The 16,313-nt window shown below is 29.4% G+C and overlaps 8 protein-coding genes across 10 annotated transcripts; 3 read left to right on the forward strand and 5 right to left on the reverse strand.

The window, feature by feature from the left end:
* The first annotated feature begins 873 nt into the window (after positions 1–873).
* On the forward strand, positions 874–1,649 carry LOC113373639 (ADP-ribosylation factor-like protein 2-binding protein). The gene is made up of 3 exons (XM_026613923.1): positions 874–1,017; positions 1,113–1,291; positions 1,454–1,649. The coding sequence occupies exons 1-3, from the start codon at positions 874–876 to the stop codon at positions 1,647–1,649; spliced, it is 519 nt and encodes a 172-aa protein (XP_026469708.1).
* Positions 1,650–2,053: 404 nt separating this feature from the next.
* LOC113372512 (developmentally-regulated GTP-binding protein 2-like) lies at positions 2,054–4,273 on the reverse strand. The gene is made up of 8 exons (XM_026612850.1): positions 4,104–4,273; positions 3,880–4,037; positions 3,645–3,794; positions 3,339–3,503; positions 2,934–3,041; positions 2,692–2,849; positions 2,326–2,452; positions 2,054–2,215 (listed from the first exon to the last, which is right to left on the reverse strand). Exons 1-8 carry the CDS (start codon positions 4,165–4,167, stop codon positions 2,054–2,056), a joined length of 1,092 nt encoding a protein of 363 aa, XP_026468635.1. The 5' UTR covers positions 4,168–4,273.
* Positions 4,274–4,585: 312 nt separating this feature from the next.
* Positions 4,586–5,310, forward strand: LOC113372855 (ER membrane protein complex subunit 4). Its single transcript, XM_026613191.1, has 2 exons — positions 4,586–4,736; positions 4,800–5,310. Exons 1-2 carry the CDS (start codon positions 4,678–4,680, stop codon positions 5,272–5,274), a joined length of 534 nt encoding a protein of 177 aa, XP_026468976.1. The 5' UTR covers positions 4,586–4,677; the 3' UTR covers positions 5,275–5,310.
* A 9-nt stretch (positions 5,311–5,319) lies between these two features.
* On the reverse strand, positions 5,320–6,440 carry LOC113372856. The gene is made up of 3 exons (XM_026613192.1): positions 6,329–6,440; positions 5,642–5,695; positions 5,320–5,540 (listed from the first exon to the last, which is right to left on the reverse strand). The coding sequence occupies exons 1-3, from the start codon at positions 6,362–6,364 to the stop codon at positions 5,463–5,465; spliced, it is 168 nt and encodes a 55-aa protein (XP_026468977.1). The 5' UTR covers positions 6,365–6,440; the 3' UTR covers positions 5,320–5,462.
* Positions 6,441–6,500: 60 nt separating this feature from the next.
* LOC113373172 (B9 domain-containing protein 1) lies at positions 6,501–7,521 on the reverse strand. Its single transcript, XM_026613490.1, has 3 exons — positions 7,274–7,521; positions 6,927–7,157; positions 6,501–6,643 (listed from the first exon to the last, which is right to left on the reverse strand). The coding sequence occupies exons 1-3, from the start codon at positions 7,515–7,517 to the stop codon at positions 6,555–6,557; spliced, it is 564 nt and encodes a 187-aa protein (XP_026469275.1). The 5' UTR covers positions 7,518–7,521; the 3' UTR covers positions 6,501–6,554.
* A 600-nt stretch (positions 7,522–8,121) lies between these two features.
* On the reverse strand, positions 8,122–11,809 carry LOC113372815 (uncharacterized protein CG5098-like). Of its 2 annotated transcripts, none has more exons than XM_026613154.1 (3): positions 11,699–11,809; positions 11,281–11,458; positions 8,122–11,210 (listed from the first exon to the last, which is right to left on the reverse strand). In XM_026613154.1, the coding sequence occupies exons 2-3, from the start codon at positions 11,350–11,352 to the stop codon at positions 8,391–8,393; spliced, it is 2,892 nt and encodes a 963-aa protein (XP_026468939.1). In that variant the 5' UTR covers positions 11,353–11,458; positions 11,699–11,809; the 3' UTR covers positions 8,122–8,390. The 2 variants fall into 2 exon arrangements, with proteins under 2 accessions (XP_026468939.1, XP_026468938.1); XM_026613153.1 differs by having other exon boundaries at positions 11,629–11,767.
* A 228-nt stretch (positions 11,810–12,037) lies between these two features.
* Positions 12,038–13,430, forward strand: LOC113372826 (Golgi to ER traffic protein 4 homolog). The gene is made up of 4 exons (XM_026613164.1): positions 12,038–12,328; positions 12,393–12,678; positions 12,779–13,086; positions 13,157–13,430. The coding sequence occupies exons 1-4, from the start codon at positions 12,213–12,215 to the stop codon at positions 13,416–13,418; spliced, it is 972 nt and encodes a 323-aa protein (XP_026468949.1). The 5' UTR covers positions 12,038–12,212; the 3' UTR covers positions 13,419–13,430.
* An 86-nt stretch (positions 13,431–13,516) lies between these two features.
* LOC113372257 (serine hydroxymethyltransferase, cytosolic) lies at positions 13,517–16,098 on the reverse strand. 2 transcript variants are annotated; one of them, XM_026612580.1, is made up of 8 exons: positions 15,879–16,098; positions 15,322–15,536; positions 15,138–15,253; positions 14,895–15,055; positions 14,624–14,819; positions 14,182–14,453; positions 13,807–14,118; positions 13,517–13,748 (listed from the first exon to the last, which is right to left on the reverse strand). In XM_026612580.1, exons 1-8 carry the CDS (start codon positions 15,996–15,998, stop codon positions 13,602–13,604), a joined length of 1,539 nt encoding a protein of 512 aa, XP_026468365.1. In that variant the 5' UTR covers positions 15,999–16,098; the 3' UTR covers positions 13,517–13,601. The 2 variants fall into 2 exon arrangements, with proteins under 2 accessions (XP_026468365.1, XP_026468366.1); XM_026612581.1 differs by lacking the exon at positions 15,879–16,098 and adding an exon at positions 15,621–15,843 and having other exon boundaries at positions 13,518–13,748.
* Between the last annotated feature and the right edge of the window lie 215 nt (positions 16,099–16,313).

Below are 16,313 nucleotides of genomic sequence, written 5' to 3' on the forward strand. Positions count from 1 at the left end.
GAGAAAAGTTGCAAAAAAGGAAGTGAATCAGGAAAATAAAGAAGAATAAACATCTCTAGAATAAACATTGTAATTCTCACACAGTGACAAAGTATCAACCACTTACTATTTTTGTACAATTGTATAAAGCAAGATTCCTAAAAGCGACTGTCATGTATTCGACTCGCGATATAAAATTGTAGTCACATTTAGTTATTATATATTCTATTTCTTTCAAATAGTCCACTAAAGTTTACATAAAATATAATACGTCAAAACGTATAAATATTTTTTTTTATAATTTCTAGAATTTTTAACTGGGTAATTGCCCTGAAGATTTAATCTCATATATTAAGTAAGTTTTTTTTACATTGAAACATATTATTGAAATATTTATTTGCAGTCAAATAGTCATTAGAAAAAGCAATAAATATAATTACCTTACAATTACAATAAATAGCTATTTATTTATTTATTATATTTAGCACATTTCCGTATCTAAATCATGATCTAGCTTGTTAAATTCAAACAAGGAAAACAAACTAATAAAATAATAGTCTAAAAGTTAAATAATAAAATTATGTAGTTAGTCATGTGATTAACAAATTGTAAAATTGATAGGAGAAATCATTGAATTTGTTAGCATGCTGAATGGTGATAAATATGCAAAACTATGCACATAGAAATATATATATATATATATATATATATACAAATGTATATATATAAATATATATTCCTGTGTGTGTATGCATGAATCACTATATCTGTATATTGACAATCTTTTGTCTACTTTTTTTTGGTCTCCATGGAAACAATAAAAATCAATAGTACTAAAAAATTGAAATCCTACAAAAAAGTTTTTACTTAAAAAAAAAATCTTTGCAATCATATATGGATGACATAAATTTAGGCAATCTTCACATTGATGGTGTTCCAGGTATATTGTTTTATTCAAATAGAACATCTACATCTGAAGATACTTTTGATAAAATTATTGGCACCATTGAAGATATTATTGTGGATGAAGAATTTCAGGTTTTAATGCTTTCATTTATATGCTTTATATATAGAATTTTGTAATTATTCATTATGAAAATATAATATTAAATAAAATGATTGATTATTTTTAGATGATGTTGAATAACTTTATGGAAAAATATTATATACAATTTGATGATAATTCTGAAAACAAATTAGAATATACTTCAATATTCAATGAGTATGTTAATAAAATAGAAAAATTCATAGAGGGCCAACTGAATGCAAAATATCCAGGATTTGACATGGATAATTTCATAATGCAACTGGAGTACGTACAATCATCACTGAATTTGATGTGCATAATTTATATATATATATATATATATATATCTGTTAACATTATTATGTGTTAACATTGTTAACTGATTAAACTTATTTAGTACATAACGTTTCATATATAATCCATATTTAAAAATAATTATATTTTCAGAAAAAAAATAAAACAAGAGCAGTTAGAAGGTGAAGTGTTCGAAGTATTGTCTACTTTTTCCGATTTCATTGCTTTTAGAGACATGTTTCAGGATTATAAAGCATTTAAAGAAGGCAATTCAGCTGATTTAAGTACAGCTATTTGTGTTACCAGTTTGCCATTCAAAGAACCTACAGTTAATCACAAAACTGTTTAAAAAATATACAAAGTGAATTGATTCAATCTTATAAAATAAATTTACTGTTTCAAATTTAGGTCAATATTAATGTAAATCAGAATAATAAAATTTGATAATCTCTTTGTAATATGTAATTATATATCATGGATATAACAATAGAAAGGAAGGATGGATGAAGCAGAAGAGAATATGAGAAATTTAATTAGGTTGTGCAATAATAATTGCTAGGAATGTGCAGAAAGTACTCTTGAATTCATATTATTAAAAGTACATTTGAATTTTCATTATCTACTTCTTTTAGAATTAGAAATAGTAGATAATGATAATAAAGAAATTTTTCTTAAGTAGACCTATAATAGGCAGAATGTATATAACAAATGCATGATATATTTAACAATTATACATAATAATATATAAAATTATTATTTTTTTACAATTTGGATAACATCTTCATCATGCATTATATGACTGATACCAACCCTTTGCGGAGAATACTTAGTAGAAGTTCCCCAAACTAAAGCATACTTAAATGCTTCTGCTAAAGTTCTGTGTATTCCGTGACATACATGCTCAACATTAACACCCTTGAAAAAAAAATTGTTTTGCATTCGATTCAATTACAATGTTTAAAAGTAAATTTTTGTAATTGTAAAAAAGCTATTAATAAGAAAAATAATAAAAACTAATAATTTACCTTTCTCAAAATAAGGCCATCATCAAAGTCTGGTGGTTGACCAGGTTTCTTCGTATACACTCGGATTAATGATAAATATTCCCATAATATTTCCAGTAAATAATCAAGATTTAATTTCATATTGCAACTGAAAAAAGTATAAATTCAATTTTATACTGAGCTAAAAATGAACAAACTTATATTGATACATTTTAATATATTTAAGATTAAAATTAATTAAAATTTAGATAAGTTTTTACAGAAAATATACAGAAATTTATTACTAAAAATATTTTTTAGTCAAAGAAAATTATATAGATCTTTCAACTTTTTGTTTCATTAACAAAATATACTAATAATTCTATATCAAAACTATATTTTATGTACCTGACAACAACGCTATTAGGTTGTCTTGCTATTCGATCTACTTCTTCAATAGAAATTTGATCAATTTTGTTATAAACATATAAACAGGGCAAATAAACCCTATTAGCTGATATAACATCAATTAATTCATCAGCTGTGCAATCTTCTCTAAATAGCACCTAACATTAAAAATTAATGATTGTTAATTAAAAAATATTCATTGAATAATAATTATAAGTAAGTAAAATCATAAGTTTAAAAACCTCAGCATTAAATATTTTATATTCATGTAATATCATTTGAACAAGTTTTTCATCCACTTTCGTTAAAGTACAGGTAGAATTAAAAGATACTCCGCCTCCTTTTTTTACCTATAAGAGAATTAAATGTGCAAAATTATTACTATGAATAATTTTATATAGTTTTAAGAAATACAATTCAATGGCAAACAAAATATTTTCAGAAATGCATATGCATGTATATATGGATATATACATACATACAAACATATATATATATATATATATATATATATACATATCTTATTTATAATCTCCATATATACATATAATGAATGAGAATATAATATTAAAACTTAGCTTTTGGTCTAAAATTGAAAATTCATTTTGTTTCTTTAACCAAGTTATTTTAAAGAAATTAAGGCTTACTTTGAAATATATATTTGGTTTACTTTTGTTGAGTCTAATTCCCACACTTTCCAATTCTTTTTCGAGTAATTCTCTATGAACATATGGCTTTGTCGCATCTAACATCATCAGAACAAGATCTGCTGTACGTGCAACTGCAATAACCTGTCTTCCTCGACCCTTACCCTATAATAAATTAATTAAATTTGTTAATTCTTTTAATAATAATTGAACAATTATTTATGAATGTAGATTAAAATAAAGATTTAAATATAGAAAGTATAGCATGATATTAAGTGGCTAAGATAAGCTCAATTTATGTAATACCTGAGATGCACCTTCTATAATTCCAGGTAAATCCAACAACTGAATATTAGCACCTTTGTATTCTATAACTCCGGGAATACATGTCAAAGTAGTGAATTCATAACTGGCCGCTTCACTTTCCGTGTGGGTTAAAGTTGAAAGCAACGTTGACTAAAAAACATTATACATACCACTTAATTCAATATATATATATATATATATATATATATATATATAATTCAAATATGAGACGTACTTTCCCTACTGAAGGAAATCCAATAAGAGCCACTCGAGCATCACCAGATTTCAACACATCAAAGCCCTCTCCTTTCTCTCCTTTCTTGGAAGGTTCTAACAACTGCGATCTATATTTAGCTAGTTTAGCTTTCAGAAGCCCCAAATGGTATTCAGTTGCTAAATATTTTTAATTTCGTTAAAATTGCATATGTAATCACAATTTAAATTATCTTTCAACTTTACCCTTATTTTTCTGGGTGCGAGCAATTTCTTTTTCAATTTCCGAAATTTTCTCTAAAATTCCCATGTTATTAATTTGTATAACTTATTTTATAGAAACAGGTTACAATCATAGATAAAAGAAGAGTATACAATTAATTACAAAAATTCAATTTGCCAACCCAAGATGAGATAATTTTATTGTCATATTGTCATATTGTCAAGCATACCATACTAATAATCAAAACACTACCACTGCTACTAACCCTCTTTCTAAACATGCTTCATTGTAAAGCATAAAATTCCGAAAGCAGAAAAACACTATATATATATATCTAATATAATAATATATCATCAATAATAAGTCAGACTTTATGATTTGCATAAATATTTAAAAACCACTCTTTTTCGACCCGACGATTGGAAACCACTGGTGTAAAAAAACTCATCTGACATCCAAGCATGTATGTCACGATAGTAGTATTGATGATCTAATTGTAACCAAAAATATTTGTTATTATCATATCAAAACAGTAAATTAATTTAAATTTATTCATATTATATATATTATATATGGTATATTATTAATACAAATATAATGGCATCTAATACGAAATCAAACTCGCGCAAATTTAAATGGAGCTTGGATTTTACCAGGTAAAATTATATTATTCAAAAAGTGCTGTAAGTGATTAATATAGAAAGCAATTTTTTTATTAGCAAAACCAAAAATGACAGAACTACATTGAATGAAATATCTTCACCTCCGGGATATAATACATCTTTAAATGTGACAAGTATAGAAGCAAATAAAGATGGTGATCCAAATCATTTGATAATGAAAAAATCATGGGATATTGCATTAGGCCCTTTGAAACAAGTGCCCATGAACTTATTTATAATGTATATGGCAGGAAATTCGATTTCCATATTTCCAATAATGATGGTTGGCATGTTGATAGTGAGACCTGTGAAAGCGCTTTTCAGTACACAATTGACTTTTAAAATGATAGAAGGATCACAAGCTGCTGGTCAAAAGTTTGTTTTCTTTCTTGGTAATCTAGCAAATATAATATTAGCTTTGTATAAATTTCATAGTATGGGATTATTGCCAACTCATGCAAGTGATTGGCTTGCATTTGTTGAACCTCAAACCAATTTGGAATCTACTGGTGGTGGATTTGCTTGGTCTTGAGATATTTCACATAATGCAAATAAGTTAAATGAAAAAATAAACAATTTTATAATTATATATGTATATGTATTACTGGCATATTTGGAATAAATGATAAAGTACTATTTTTTGACCAGCACTAACAAATTATTTACAGTGAACAACCACAAAACTGTGCAGGTTATAGTTTATTCCTTAAGACTCTTTCCTCACTTGTCCTTTTTATGTTCATTAGCAAATTCTTTCAATCTCTCAAGAAGTTTAGAGGGCTCATCCACTCTTGGTACCTATAGATTGAACTTTTTTGAGTATTTTGTATATGCATGCATAAAAATAATATATACATTAATAATCATTGAAGAGTTTATAACATAAACTTATTACTTACTTCATAATTCTGTGCAACATATATGCCAGCATAAAATGCGGCACTGAAAGTGATCTGAAAACAATATAGTTTATTATATTATTTTCTATTAAAAATCCTGAGCTAAAGCAATTCATAATTATTTCTAGCATGAATTAATTATAAATTCAAATTCTTACTAAAATGGAATATATTTTTTACAGAAGAGTATTGTTTATAAAAACAAAAATCATATAATTATTAAAGGATATATATATATATATATATATATATATATATATATATATGGTTTGCCAGAAAAGATAAACATCTGACAAATTATTAACAATGACCTAAATGCAAAAATTTTACATAGTCATTAACTTGTTGATAAGCTTGTATAGTAGTGTTATATTTTAAAAATTATGTCTGCAACACATTGAAAAATAAATAGTTTAATAAGAAAACTTAATGATCACAAATTGTTATTAATGTAAAGTATATTTCAAAATAAAATTATATAACAGAAATTTAAGTTTTTATTAGACCAAACACCTCATTATTAAATTGACTTCGCAAACTTTATACTTACTAAAAACTTGAGCATATCGACAATTAAAAATTATTCACAGTATTGACTTTGTGATATTGAAACTTTGACGTTTCATTCAAAATCACGGTCAAGAAATTCAATAGCGTTAAATGGACACGAAATGTCACTGTCATTACCAATATGATCACGCAGAATAGGCAACTGCAAGGCATCAGGCAATATGTGGATATCTCATCTGTCTCACCCCGTATGCAGTTTACATGCACAACATAATATCCCCAGAAATATGCAAAAGTTATTCGTTATTATTTTTATTACATGTTTATAAACTTTTCACATCAATAATTGTAATTAGAAATCATGGACAAACTTAAAAAAAATATACAAAAATCGAGACAAAACTTAAGCGCAATCCAGATGCATACTTGATAGTCCACGTGTTGCCAATTGTAACTCCAATTTCACCGTACCATATGATATTGTCTGCAATTCTAGAAATAATAGATCAGAATTCAAGGATTTTATAATATTCCATTTTGATTTCAATATAGATTTCAAACTATTTATTGCACAATCTTACAAGTTTGATATGACATATTTTGTTGCTCTTGTTTCATCAAACAAAATAGAATTTAAATTCGAGTAATTATGCACCAACTGTCTATTTACGATTATTTAGTCGGTGCAACACTTGTTAATAAAATAAAAGAAAGTGTTCAACGAAAAATTGAAAAAATGTTACGATATAGAATCGAAAATATTTCGGGTACTTACGAGAATCTATCCTTCCATCAGCTAAAATTTTAGGGTCACCGATTTCACGATTTTTGAATGACACATAACACGGAAAAGAAGGGCACCTATTATTCCATCTAGGGACGCTTAAATCTACTTCAATTGTGCTTCTAGAAGATGGGTTTACTGGTACATGAACTCTTCCATAACCCAATATGTTTTCAATGCCCCAGATGTTAATGCCGTAGACAGAAAGGATCAACTGTGGCCCTAAATTAATGATTATTTATATATAATTTAAAAAATTCATATCAATTACAGTAATTTAAATACAACTGCAGTTAATATCAGTCAATATCATTCAAAATCGTATCACATAAACGTACATCCAGAAGGTGTACTGCTTCTAAAAGTCACTTCAATTGGCACATTGAAAGCTATAAATTCCATTTTCGATCCTGGAGACGAAGTTTGGCTTATACCAGTTTCGCATCCTGATATTATTTCCCAACTTTCGCCTGCGACAAACTCGTATCTCATAAAGACTGAATCGCCAATTAATCCACCGGGAAAATAAACTGAATCGATATGACCAAAGACTGATATATGAAAATTATGGTCATCTGCCATCACAATTCTTGTAAATTTCAATTAATAAACAATATATTGATGTTATAAGTAGCATGGATTATGTCAACAGCGCGTTGCCAAGGACATTCAAGCAAAACAAAACGGTCTGTCTCCTGACGGCGGAAAGTTTTACTGTTTAAATTTATAAATGAACGACCCTTTTTACTTAATTTACTCCTAATAACTTCAATTCATTCTTAAAACGATTTTATAAGGCGTTTCCAAGAAAAAAGATATCTGAATGCTATTAATCTTCTTATCCAAATGATACTTTTCAGAATTCAGTATATCATCCAATAACTAAAACCATTGGATGTTGAAATTTGTTGAACTAGCTTTTAACGAGAAACTTTGAAACCTTATTTATTTAAATATAAGCCTCTAATTTTCTGGTGATGCGACTGTTGAAATTATTCTGAAAAGTAAAAGATCATAAACAAGTATTAAGCATTTAAATATCAAAGCAATTTCTCATATATGAGTATTATACTTAATTCAATTACATATTTTATATACATACTATCATAATTGATATTTTATTTTATGATATTGAGCTTAACTTAGTTAAATGTTTAAGAAATAAAAAAGATGTCGATCTCATAATATTTATATAATTTATATAATACATTTACATATGTTGTTTCTGTGAATGAATATGTTTTATTACTCTTAACTCTATACTATGTTTATGCATCGTTAAAAGAGTATTCAATTAAACACTTGCTTATTAAAATCACAAACGTTCAAAATTGAAATAAAACTTTAAAATTTTACACTAAAATATCCTAACTAGTGCAAAACTTCACTGTTAAATAATTACAATCCGCATTGTGACATACACCATACATACATAAAAAATATTGAAGATAATTCTCAAGTGGAATGATGACTCGGGCATGTAGCTTTGTAAATGTCTTCTAAAATCTGCCAATCATTGCGGGCTGCACAACTTATATGTGCATATTTACCACAGCCCCTTTGGCTGCAGCCAACATTTGCCCCAGTAATATTACAGAGGCTACATTTGGCACGACAAGAACTCCAGACAGCTCCCTCCAAACCAATAACTCGAGAACCAACAAGAAACACACCAGGTGCCCATATAATACATTCTTCATGGCCCCACACTTCATAAGCTCCTTGGCTAGCTTCCACCATTCCAGTGTAAATATCCACATCTGCCAAATCAGTGTGGACATTCTTCTTCTTTTTAACAGCTTTATTTATACTTGCAACGTTTTTTGCAATTAAGTCTTGTTTTGTTCTTTTACTTTTAAATGGATCATCTTCTGGATTGTGTTTACTATATTCAAATTCTGGACAAGATGTAGTTACCAAATAAGGACCAAATAAATCACCTAAGTTTGTTCCTCCACAATGTGGTCCATTCTTACAGAATACACACACCCATGTGACATCAGTAGTTGTTGCATCATATTTCATACTAAGTGTGCTACTATGAAGTCCTTTTCTCATTTTTTGCCTAAACTCAGCATCATCGTGATGTTTTTTTGTTTTATGATGCTTCATTCTACTTTCAGAATCTTCATCATTTATCGAAGTATTGATAATGCTTACTGATATAGGCGAATCTTTAGGACCCTTTATTTGAATAAATGGACCTTTTGACTTATTAGAACTGGTATTGCTACCGGAATCATAAGATAATACATCTTTGATTGTCAAATCAACTTTGGATTTGAATTTTTTATTTTTTTGGCCATTTTTCCCACCTTTGGCTTTTACATTCTTTGTTGCAAATCGATTTTTCTTATTACCATCACTGATTTTTTTTTTCTTTGGTGTATTTTCTGCACTATCAGAAGATTTTCTGTTAGTTCTTATAGCAATGTTGGATACTGTTTTACGCTTAAGATTATTTTCATTTGAAGTAGAAGTAACACTGTCTCTAGTGACTTGCAAGTTTAACTTCTCCTCTGCAGGAGTAATAGTTTCATCAATACCAGCAAACATTTTTTCTAGTTCATTTTCAACTTGAACAAAGTTTGTTGTTTGCATATTAATATTTGAGTCACTCCCTGTAGTTTGTGTGACAACATTATTTTGTTTGTCTAAACAAGTATTATTATTACTAATTATTGGCTGTTCCGTAACAGATAATTGATCAAGCTTACAAGCATTCTGATCTAATTTCTCCTCTGGACCCGCTAAAACATGAGCTAAGCTTTGAGAATCATTCACAGCATTTTCTTCACATTTTGCAGGCTTTGATAGAAGAGGTACCATCACAGAAGCATTATCTCCTGAAGCAATCATTGCAGCAATATTGTCAATAGTTTCCGACTCAGAACAAGTCTTCTTACGAACTTTTAGTGGAATTGTATGAGATTCTTCATTACTATTTCTGCGTTTTGTTATCATTGTTGCCATAGAAGTTTCAGTAGATTTTGCAATAGAATTAATTTGAACTGGCAAGTCTGCTGATGGTGCATCACATTCCTGTTTTTCTGATATTTCAAATTTCGATAAATTATGTTTTTCTATTAATAAGTTTGGTGATGAAACTGTTTGTAATTCTGTATTAGGTAGATGTGTAATAGACACTGAGTTGTTAGACAAATCTACTTCGCTAGTGTCTTCATGTTTATTTTTTACTTGGGTATTTACATTTTCGACTGTATTAAGCTCTTGTTTTTTTGAAGAAATTTGTGGTATATCCAAGATTGCCTTACTTGCGATTTCTGAATCTGTTAAATTGGACAATGAATCATATGTTACCTGCTTTCCTGTTTCTTCAATTGAAGTAGGGCTAGTTGGTGATGAAGATAGTCCAACGGTTACTTCCAATGAAGAATCATTTCCTTTAATTTCTTTTTCTATTCTAGTTGTCTTATCAGGCTTTCTTTTGTGTCGAGTTTTATCATGCAATTCAGAAGCATCTTCAGATAAAGGTATTACATTTATACGAGTTTCAACTGGTAGGGGTAAGGACACTGATGGAGTAAGTATAGATGCAGTTGATTGTTTAACTTCGTGGTTTATTTGAGAAATTATATCATCCTTAGGTAAAATTGTTACTCCAGGGGACTGCCTTGAATTGGAACATAAATCTGCTGGAGCACTATTTAGACGTTCTAAAACGGTATCCATTTTTTTTGCAGAACGTTTAAATGGTTTAGGAGATTTAGGGCTATTAGATCTTTGATTAACCACCAAATTTGTGTTGATTATATCTAATGATCTACCAGTTTGTAGTTTATTTAGCTCTGCTGTATCCATACTGTTTATTTGTTTGGTGTCTCTAACTGAAAGACTAATAGGGCCGCTAGATTCCCCATTCTGACCATTTCTGATCATTCCTGATGGGACAGGAACACTATGTGGAGATGATATTGAGCGAGACAAAGTTAAATCTACTGATCCTACTCCCTGATTGGGTAAGCTCATATGACGGGTAAAAGTTTGGATTGCATCCAGACTTGTTTGTCGATTTAAAGTTATCCCCAAACCTTCTAACCTATCTCTAGTTGCCAATGCTACATTTTCTAATGAATTCTGTTGTATAGGTCTGGCATCAGCAAGCATCATTTGTTGAAGATTATATAAGGGTCCAGGAGCACTATTTGTAGGAGGCTCTGTTGTTGTTGGAGTGTGCCAAGTTAATGGTGATAAGGACAAAGGCCTATCACTTGACATATGGGCAAGCTGAGGCCTGGGAAAATAATTTGGCACCTACAAAGCACAAAGAATAACTTATACTAAATATTTAAAATATGTCATATAAGTAAATATTGTGCAAAACCTGGAGGTGATTCCATGCAGAATTTGGCTGTCCTTGCCTGCCATGAGGATTATGATGTGCCCCACCAGACATAATTCTGCATTCAATTAACAAAGTACTCTTGGAGCCTGCCCAAATTGAATTAAGGCTCCAATTCTATTTACTATATCATTGTCAATGGCTGATTGAAGTACATTAGCTGAAATGAGCATTCAAGATTAATTATAACGTTCCATTAATTTACTAAATTATTTAAATATTTGAGATATAAAAATTATTGCGGTTCATAAAATTTATAAAAAGGTTTGAGAAGGTTTAGCCAAATCAATGTTTTGGATGCTGAAACTGTATATCTGAACATCAACTTACGGCTTCAAGAATATACTTCGGAATCACGTGACGCTTGATATATAAGAAAAATCTTGCAAACTAAACGTACCTTTATGTTTATTTATACGCAAATTTAGAACAGTTCTTCAAGGTTTTTAAAGACTGGGGCTGAAAACAGAAGGCGGACAGTTAACAATGGCTGCGTTACTCTATATATGAGTGACATCTAATGAAAATTAAAAGATCTAAATTAAGTAAAGGTATAAACTATACAAAGCAAATCATTGAAATCTGGGCAGATAGTTATGTGATTGATCCGCTAGGAGAATGCTTGTTTCAGTAACAATATTTTCAAATTCGCCACAAAAATCTGTTCTGCTGGATGTCGGTATTTTTCGAATAACGGAGATGAAAGAAGAGTTCTTCGTGATCATAGATAAAAGAAGAGTTTGTGATCTTTCTCTGTCGATTAGAACCCAAGATTGCATAGATAAAAGGAGATTGCTTTTTCCAATAAAATTCGCCACTGGCAACACTTTTCGTGAAATGTCAAACTTAAAATATAGTCTTTAACAAAATATATCTTATATATAAAATAACAAACTCTGAATTAAATAATAAATATGTGGTCAAATGCTAATGTACGTGGAGTATCTAGGGTTCTACAAAAACTAGAAATATCATTGAAGGAAAATAATTATTATGAGGCGCATCAAATGTATAGAACGTTGTATTTTAGGTAATGAGATGTAAAATTGCATTTGTTCACATGCATCATAAAATCGTTATATTTTTTCCATAAGGTATCTAGGCCAAAAAAAATATGAAGAGTTGTTAGATTTATTATATAAAGGAGCAATAAATTTTCTGGAAAAGGATCAAAAGCTAAGTGGAGCAGACTTATCAATTTTGCTCATTGATGTTATGATTAAATCTAAAACTGTTCCATGTGATTCTTGGTTTTCCAAAATAATTTTATTATTTACATTAATTGGGCCCTATGTGCCAGAGAGAGAGACATTTTTATCAAATTCCTTAACATGGTCAAAGGATGATGATAATAAACTTGGACATCCTGAATTGCATAAAGTGAGTATGTAGGTTTATGGAAGGATTGCTAATAATTAGATATAGGACAGAGGAAGGTTTGAAAAGTTTGTTGCATATTTAAATATAAACATAATTCCAGAAATTGGCACAAGCATATTGGCAAGAAAAAAATTATGCTCAAGCAAGATATCATTTTATGTTCTCCATGGATGGGTCCGGTTTTGCTTCTATGTTAGTTGAATTGCATACAGAGAAAGGATTTAATGGAGAAATTGATATGTTCATAACACAAGCAGTTTTACAATATCTTTGTCGAAATAATGCTTCTACTGCCCAAGAGACTTTTATTGTATATACTGAGAAGCATCCATCTATTCGAAAAATAGGACCACCATATATTTTTCCATTACTCAACTTTCTATGGTTTCTATTAAAGGCAGTACAAGGGTTTGTTTTCAAAATCATAGTTGCATTTTGCTTGATATAATTATCATCACATTTTCATTCATTGTTTCAGAGATAAGCAGCTTACAACATTTACTATTCTCTGTGATCAATATAAACCATCATTAAAAAAGGATCCTATGTATTTGCAATATTTAGATAAAATTGGTCAATTGTTCTTTGGTGTGCCTGCACCAAAAAATCGTAACAATGGTCTTTTTGGAGACTTGATGCAATCATTTCTAAATAGTCTTGACACAAATGATTCTTCAGATGAAGATCAGAGGCCCATTTGTGGTTCGACACATAGAATTGAAAGTGCAGAATTAGATTAATAATAAAATACAGCAAAGAAATTATATAATTTTCTATTAAATAAATAATGTAAATAAAAATAATTGATAAATCATATTTATTGTATCAAGTATATGTAGTGTAAATGTATGCATGTACATGTGTTTTGCATTTAAAACAATTTGCATGTTTATTTTATAGATTTAGTGTGAAATACTTAATAGTTAATATTCAGGGTATCCAGGCAAAGGAAATTTCTGGCTGTATTGTGCAACATCATTTCGCAAATTTTTAATTTTATTCTGAATAACATCATCTGAATGCAAAACTTTCTTAAAATCAACTAATTTTGGTCCAGAAATAGCGGTTATCTATAACAAAAGTTTCAATTACAATCAGATAGACTAATCAAATGAAGCTATAATTTACCTCTTTTGATAACAGTAAAGCCTTGTCAATAAAATCAACTACTTGCTCCATATCCTTCTCAACAAGACCTCTTGTTGTAAGTGCAGGTGTTCCTAATCTGATGCCACTTGGATTAAGAGCACTTTTATCACCAGGAACAGTATTTTTATTACATGCTATATTGACTTCTTCCAAAATATATTCTGCTCTTGCACCAGTAATACCAACAGGTCTCAAATCTACTAGAACTAAGTGAACATCTGTACCATCTGTTGCTATTTTATATCCACGAGCTTTCAGTTCATCGCATAACTTTCTTGCATTTGCCACAACCTTAAAATATTATTGTGTTAGAAATATTATATTTTCCAGCAGTAAATGGCTGCTATAGCTCACCTGCTTTTGGTAGTTTATAAATTCTGGCATTTTTGCTTGCTTCATGGCAGTGGCAATAGCACCTATTGCATTATTATGGGGTCCTCCTTGCAACCCAGGAAAAACTGCCTGATTTATTCGAGATTCTAAATCATACATCACTTTGTCTCCATTTGCTTTAACAGATCTTACACCTTTACGGAAGAAAATTACTCCTGCCCTAGGACCTCTAAGTGTCTTGTGAGTTGTTGTACTCACTACATCACTGTATTCGAATGGACTTGGGATAATGCCTGAAAAATTATAAAAAAGTGTATTTAGTTCATGTTTTACAAATATTTATTGAGAAACTAAAAAAAGTAAACAAAACAGTAATTCCTTACATTGAATATAAAAAAGTTATTTTTATATTCATAAGATAATTTTTGATTATTAATATTTCATAAAAGCTGAGTGTAAATACCTGCTGCTACAAGTCCTGAAATATGCGCCATATCAGAAAATAAATATGCACCATTGATATCTGCAATTTGTCGAAAACGCTTATAATCCAAGCAACGTGAATAGCATGAAGTCCCTGCAACAATAACTCTAGGTTTAAACAAACGAGCCGTTTCTTCTAATTTATCATAATCAATGAGTCCGGTTTCTGGATGAACCTGAAATAATTTAATTTAATTTTATTAAATTTATTTAAAAATTGAGTTTAGTTTTGAATTCCAGTTAAAACTTACCTTGTATGGCATACTTTCAAAGAAAATAGAAGTGGCAGAAATTTTTTTGGTTGGTGTAAAAAATCCATGTGTTAAATGACCACCATCCGGTAAATCTAAACCCATTATTCGGCCATGAGGTTCTACAATTCCAGTGTAAACAGCTAAATTAGCTGGAGAACCTAAAAAACATGTCAAATTAGAACATAATTTGCAATAGAAAATCACTAAAAAATATTCATAATGCTCTTACTGAGTTCATACCTGAATAAGGCTGAACATTGCAACCCCACAACTCTGGATCAAGTTTATACGCTTCTAAACACCTTTTCTGACATAATATTTCAATTTGATCAATATATTCATTTCCTCCATAATACCTATCAACGTAGAAGAAATTATTAAATTAGCAATAAAATCAAAATAGAAATAACATCAAACATAATACCTTTGTCCTGGAAGACCTTCGCTATATTTATTATGTAGACAGGTGCTTAAGCACTGCAGTACTGGCAAAGATGTAAAATTTTCACTGGCAATCATTTCTAGTCCTGACAATTGTCGATTTTTTTCCTTTTTAATAAGATCAAATAATTCAGGATCGAAATCCCATAAGTTGGCATGGAGTGCTGCAGTACTCATGTTTGAGTTTTTCCTAAAAACCTGCAAATTAATTATAATTATTTATAGCAAATAAAATTAAAAACAAAACTTGAAAATAGCATGCATTTATTTACGTGGAATTACCACTTGGTAATCCGACGTTTGTGTTTGCAGTAATAGTATGTTATGGAACAAATGCTAAAGAAACTATGAGAATGAATGCATATAAGTGTTTATTTAACCGCATGGACGCAAGCAACAGGTTAAAGTTTATCGCAGTTTAACCTCTAATTACGAATAGCACAAGAACCTTTAAATTAACAGTTAAATTCAACATTGAAGTGAAATAATATTTTAGCGATTATTAATATCAATTATTTTCCTCCGTTCCTACCAATTTACCTGTTTATTATGAACTGACTGCAAACTTTTGCACTTTTGCAACAGACGAACGTTATCTCGACTAGCAAGACGAAAAGAGACAGAGTATAGTAAACAAGAGAAAGTATTAAAACACGACATTTCCGCACTGACTTTAAAATACAAACTTAATCAGAAAATTTTCTAAGAAAACTTATTTGTTCCTGATCTTAAATACATAATAACGCTGCTCACGCGACAGTTAAATTAAAAATGACTAATATTATTGAAGTTTAAGATAACCTCTTACAGAGTTCTATGTCAAATCTTAACGCATGCGTTTGAAACGAATTTCAATATAGTATCGGAAACAAAAAAAAAAAAAACTCTGCAAATTCAAAACAATATTCGTTAAATATTTAAATGATTAATTATTTCATTAATTAAATTTCATTTATATTTTCTTCTAAAAGTAAA

This window comes from Ctenocephalides felis, unplaced genomic scaffold, assembly GCF_003426905.1.
Source record: "Ctenocephalides felis isolate EL2017-DRISC unplaced genomic scaffold, ASM342690v1 CF-g0.4_SCAFFOLD_01604, whole genome shotgun sequence".
Classification (NCBI taxonomy): domain Eukaryota; kingdom Metazoa; phylum Arthropoda; class Insecta; order Siphonaptera; family Pulicidae; genus Ctenocephalides; species Ctenocephalides felis.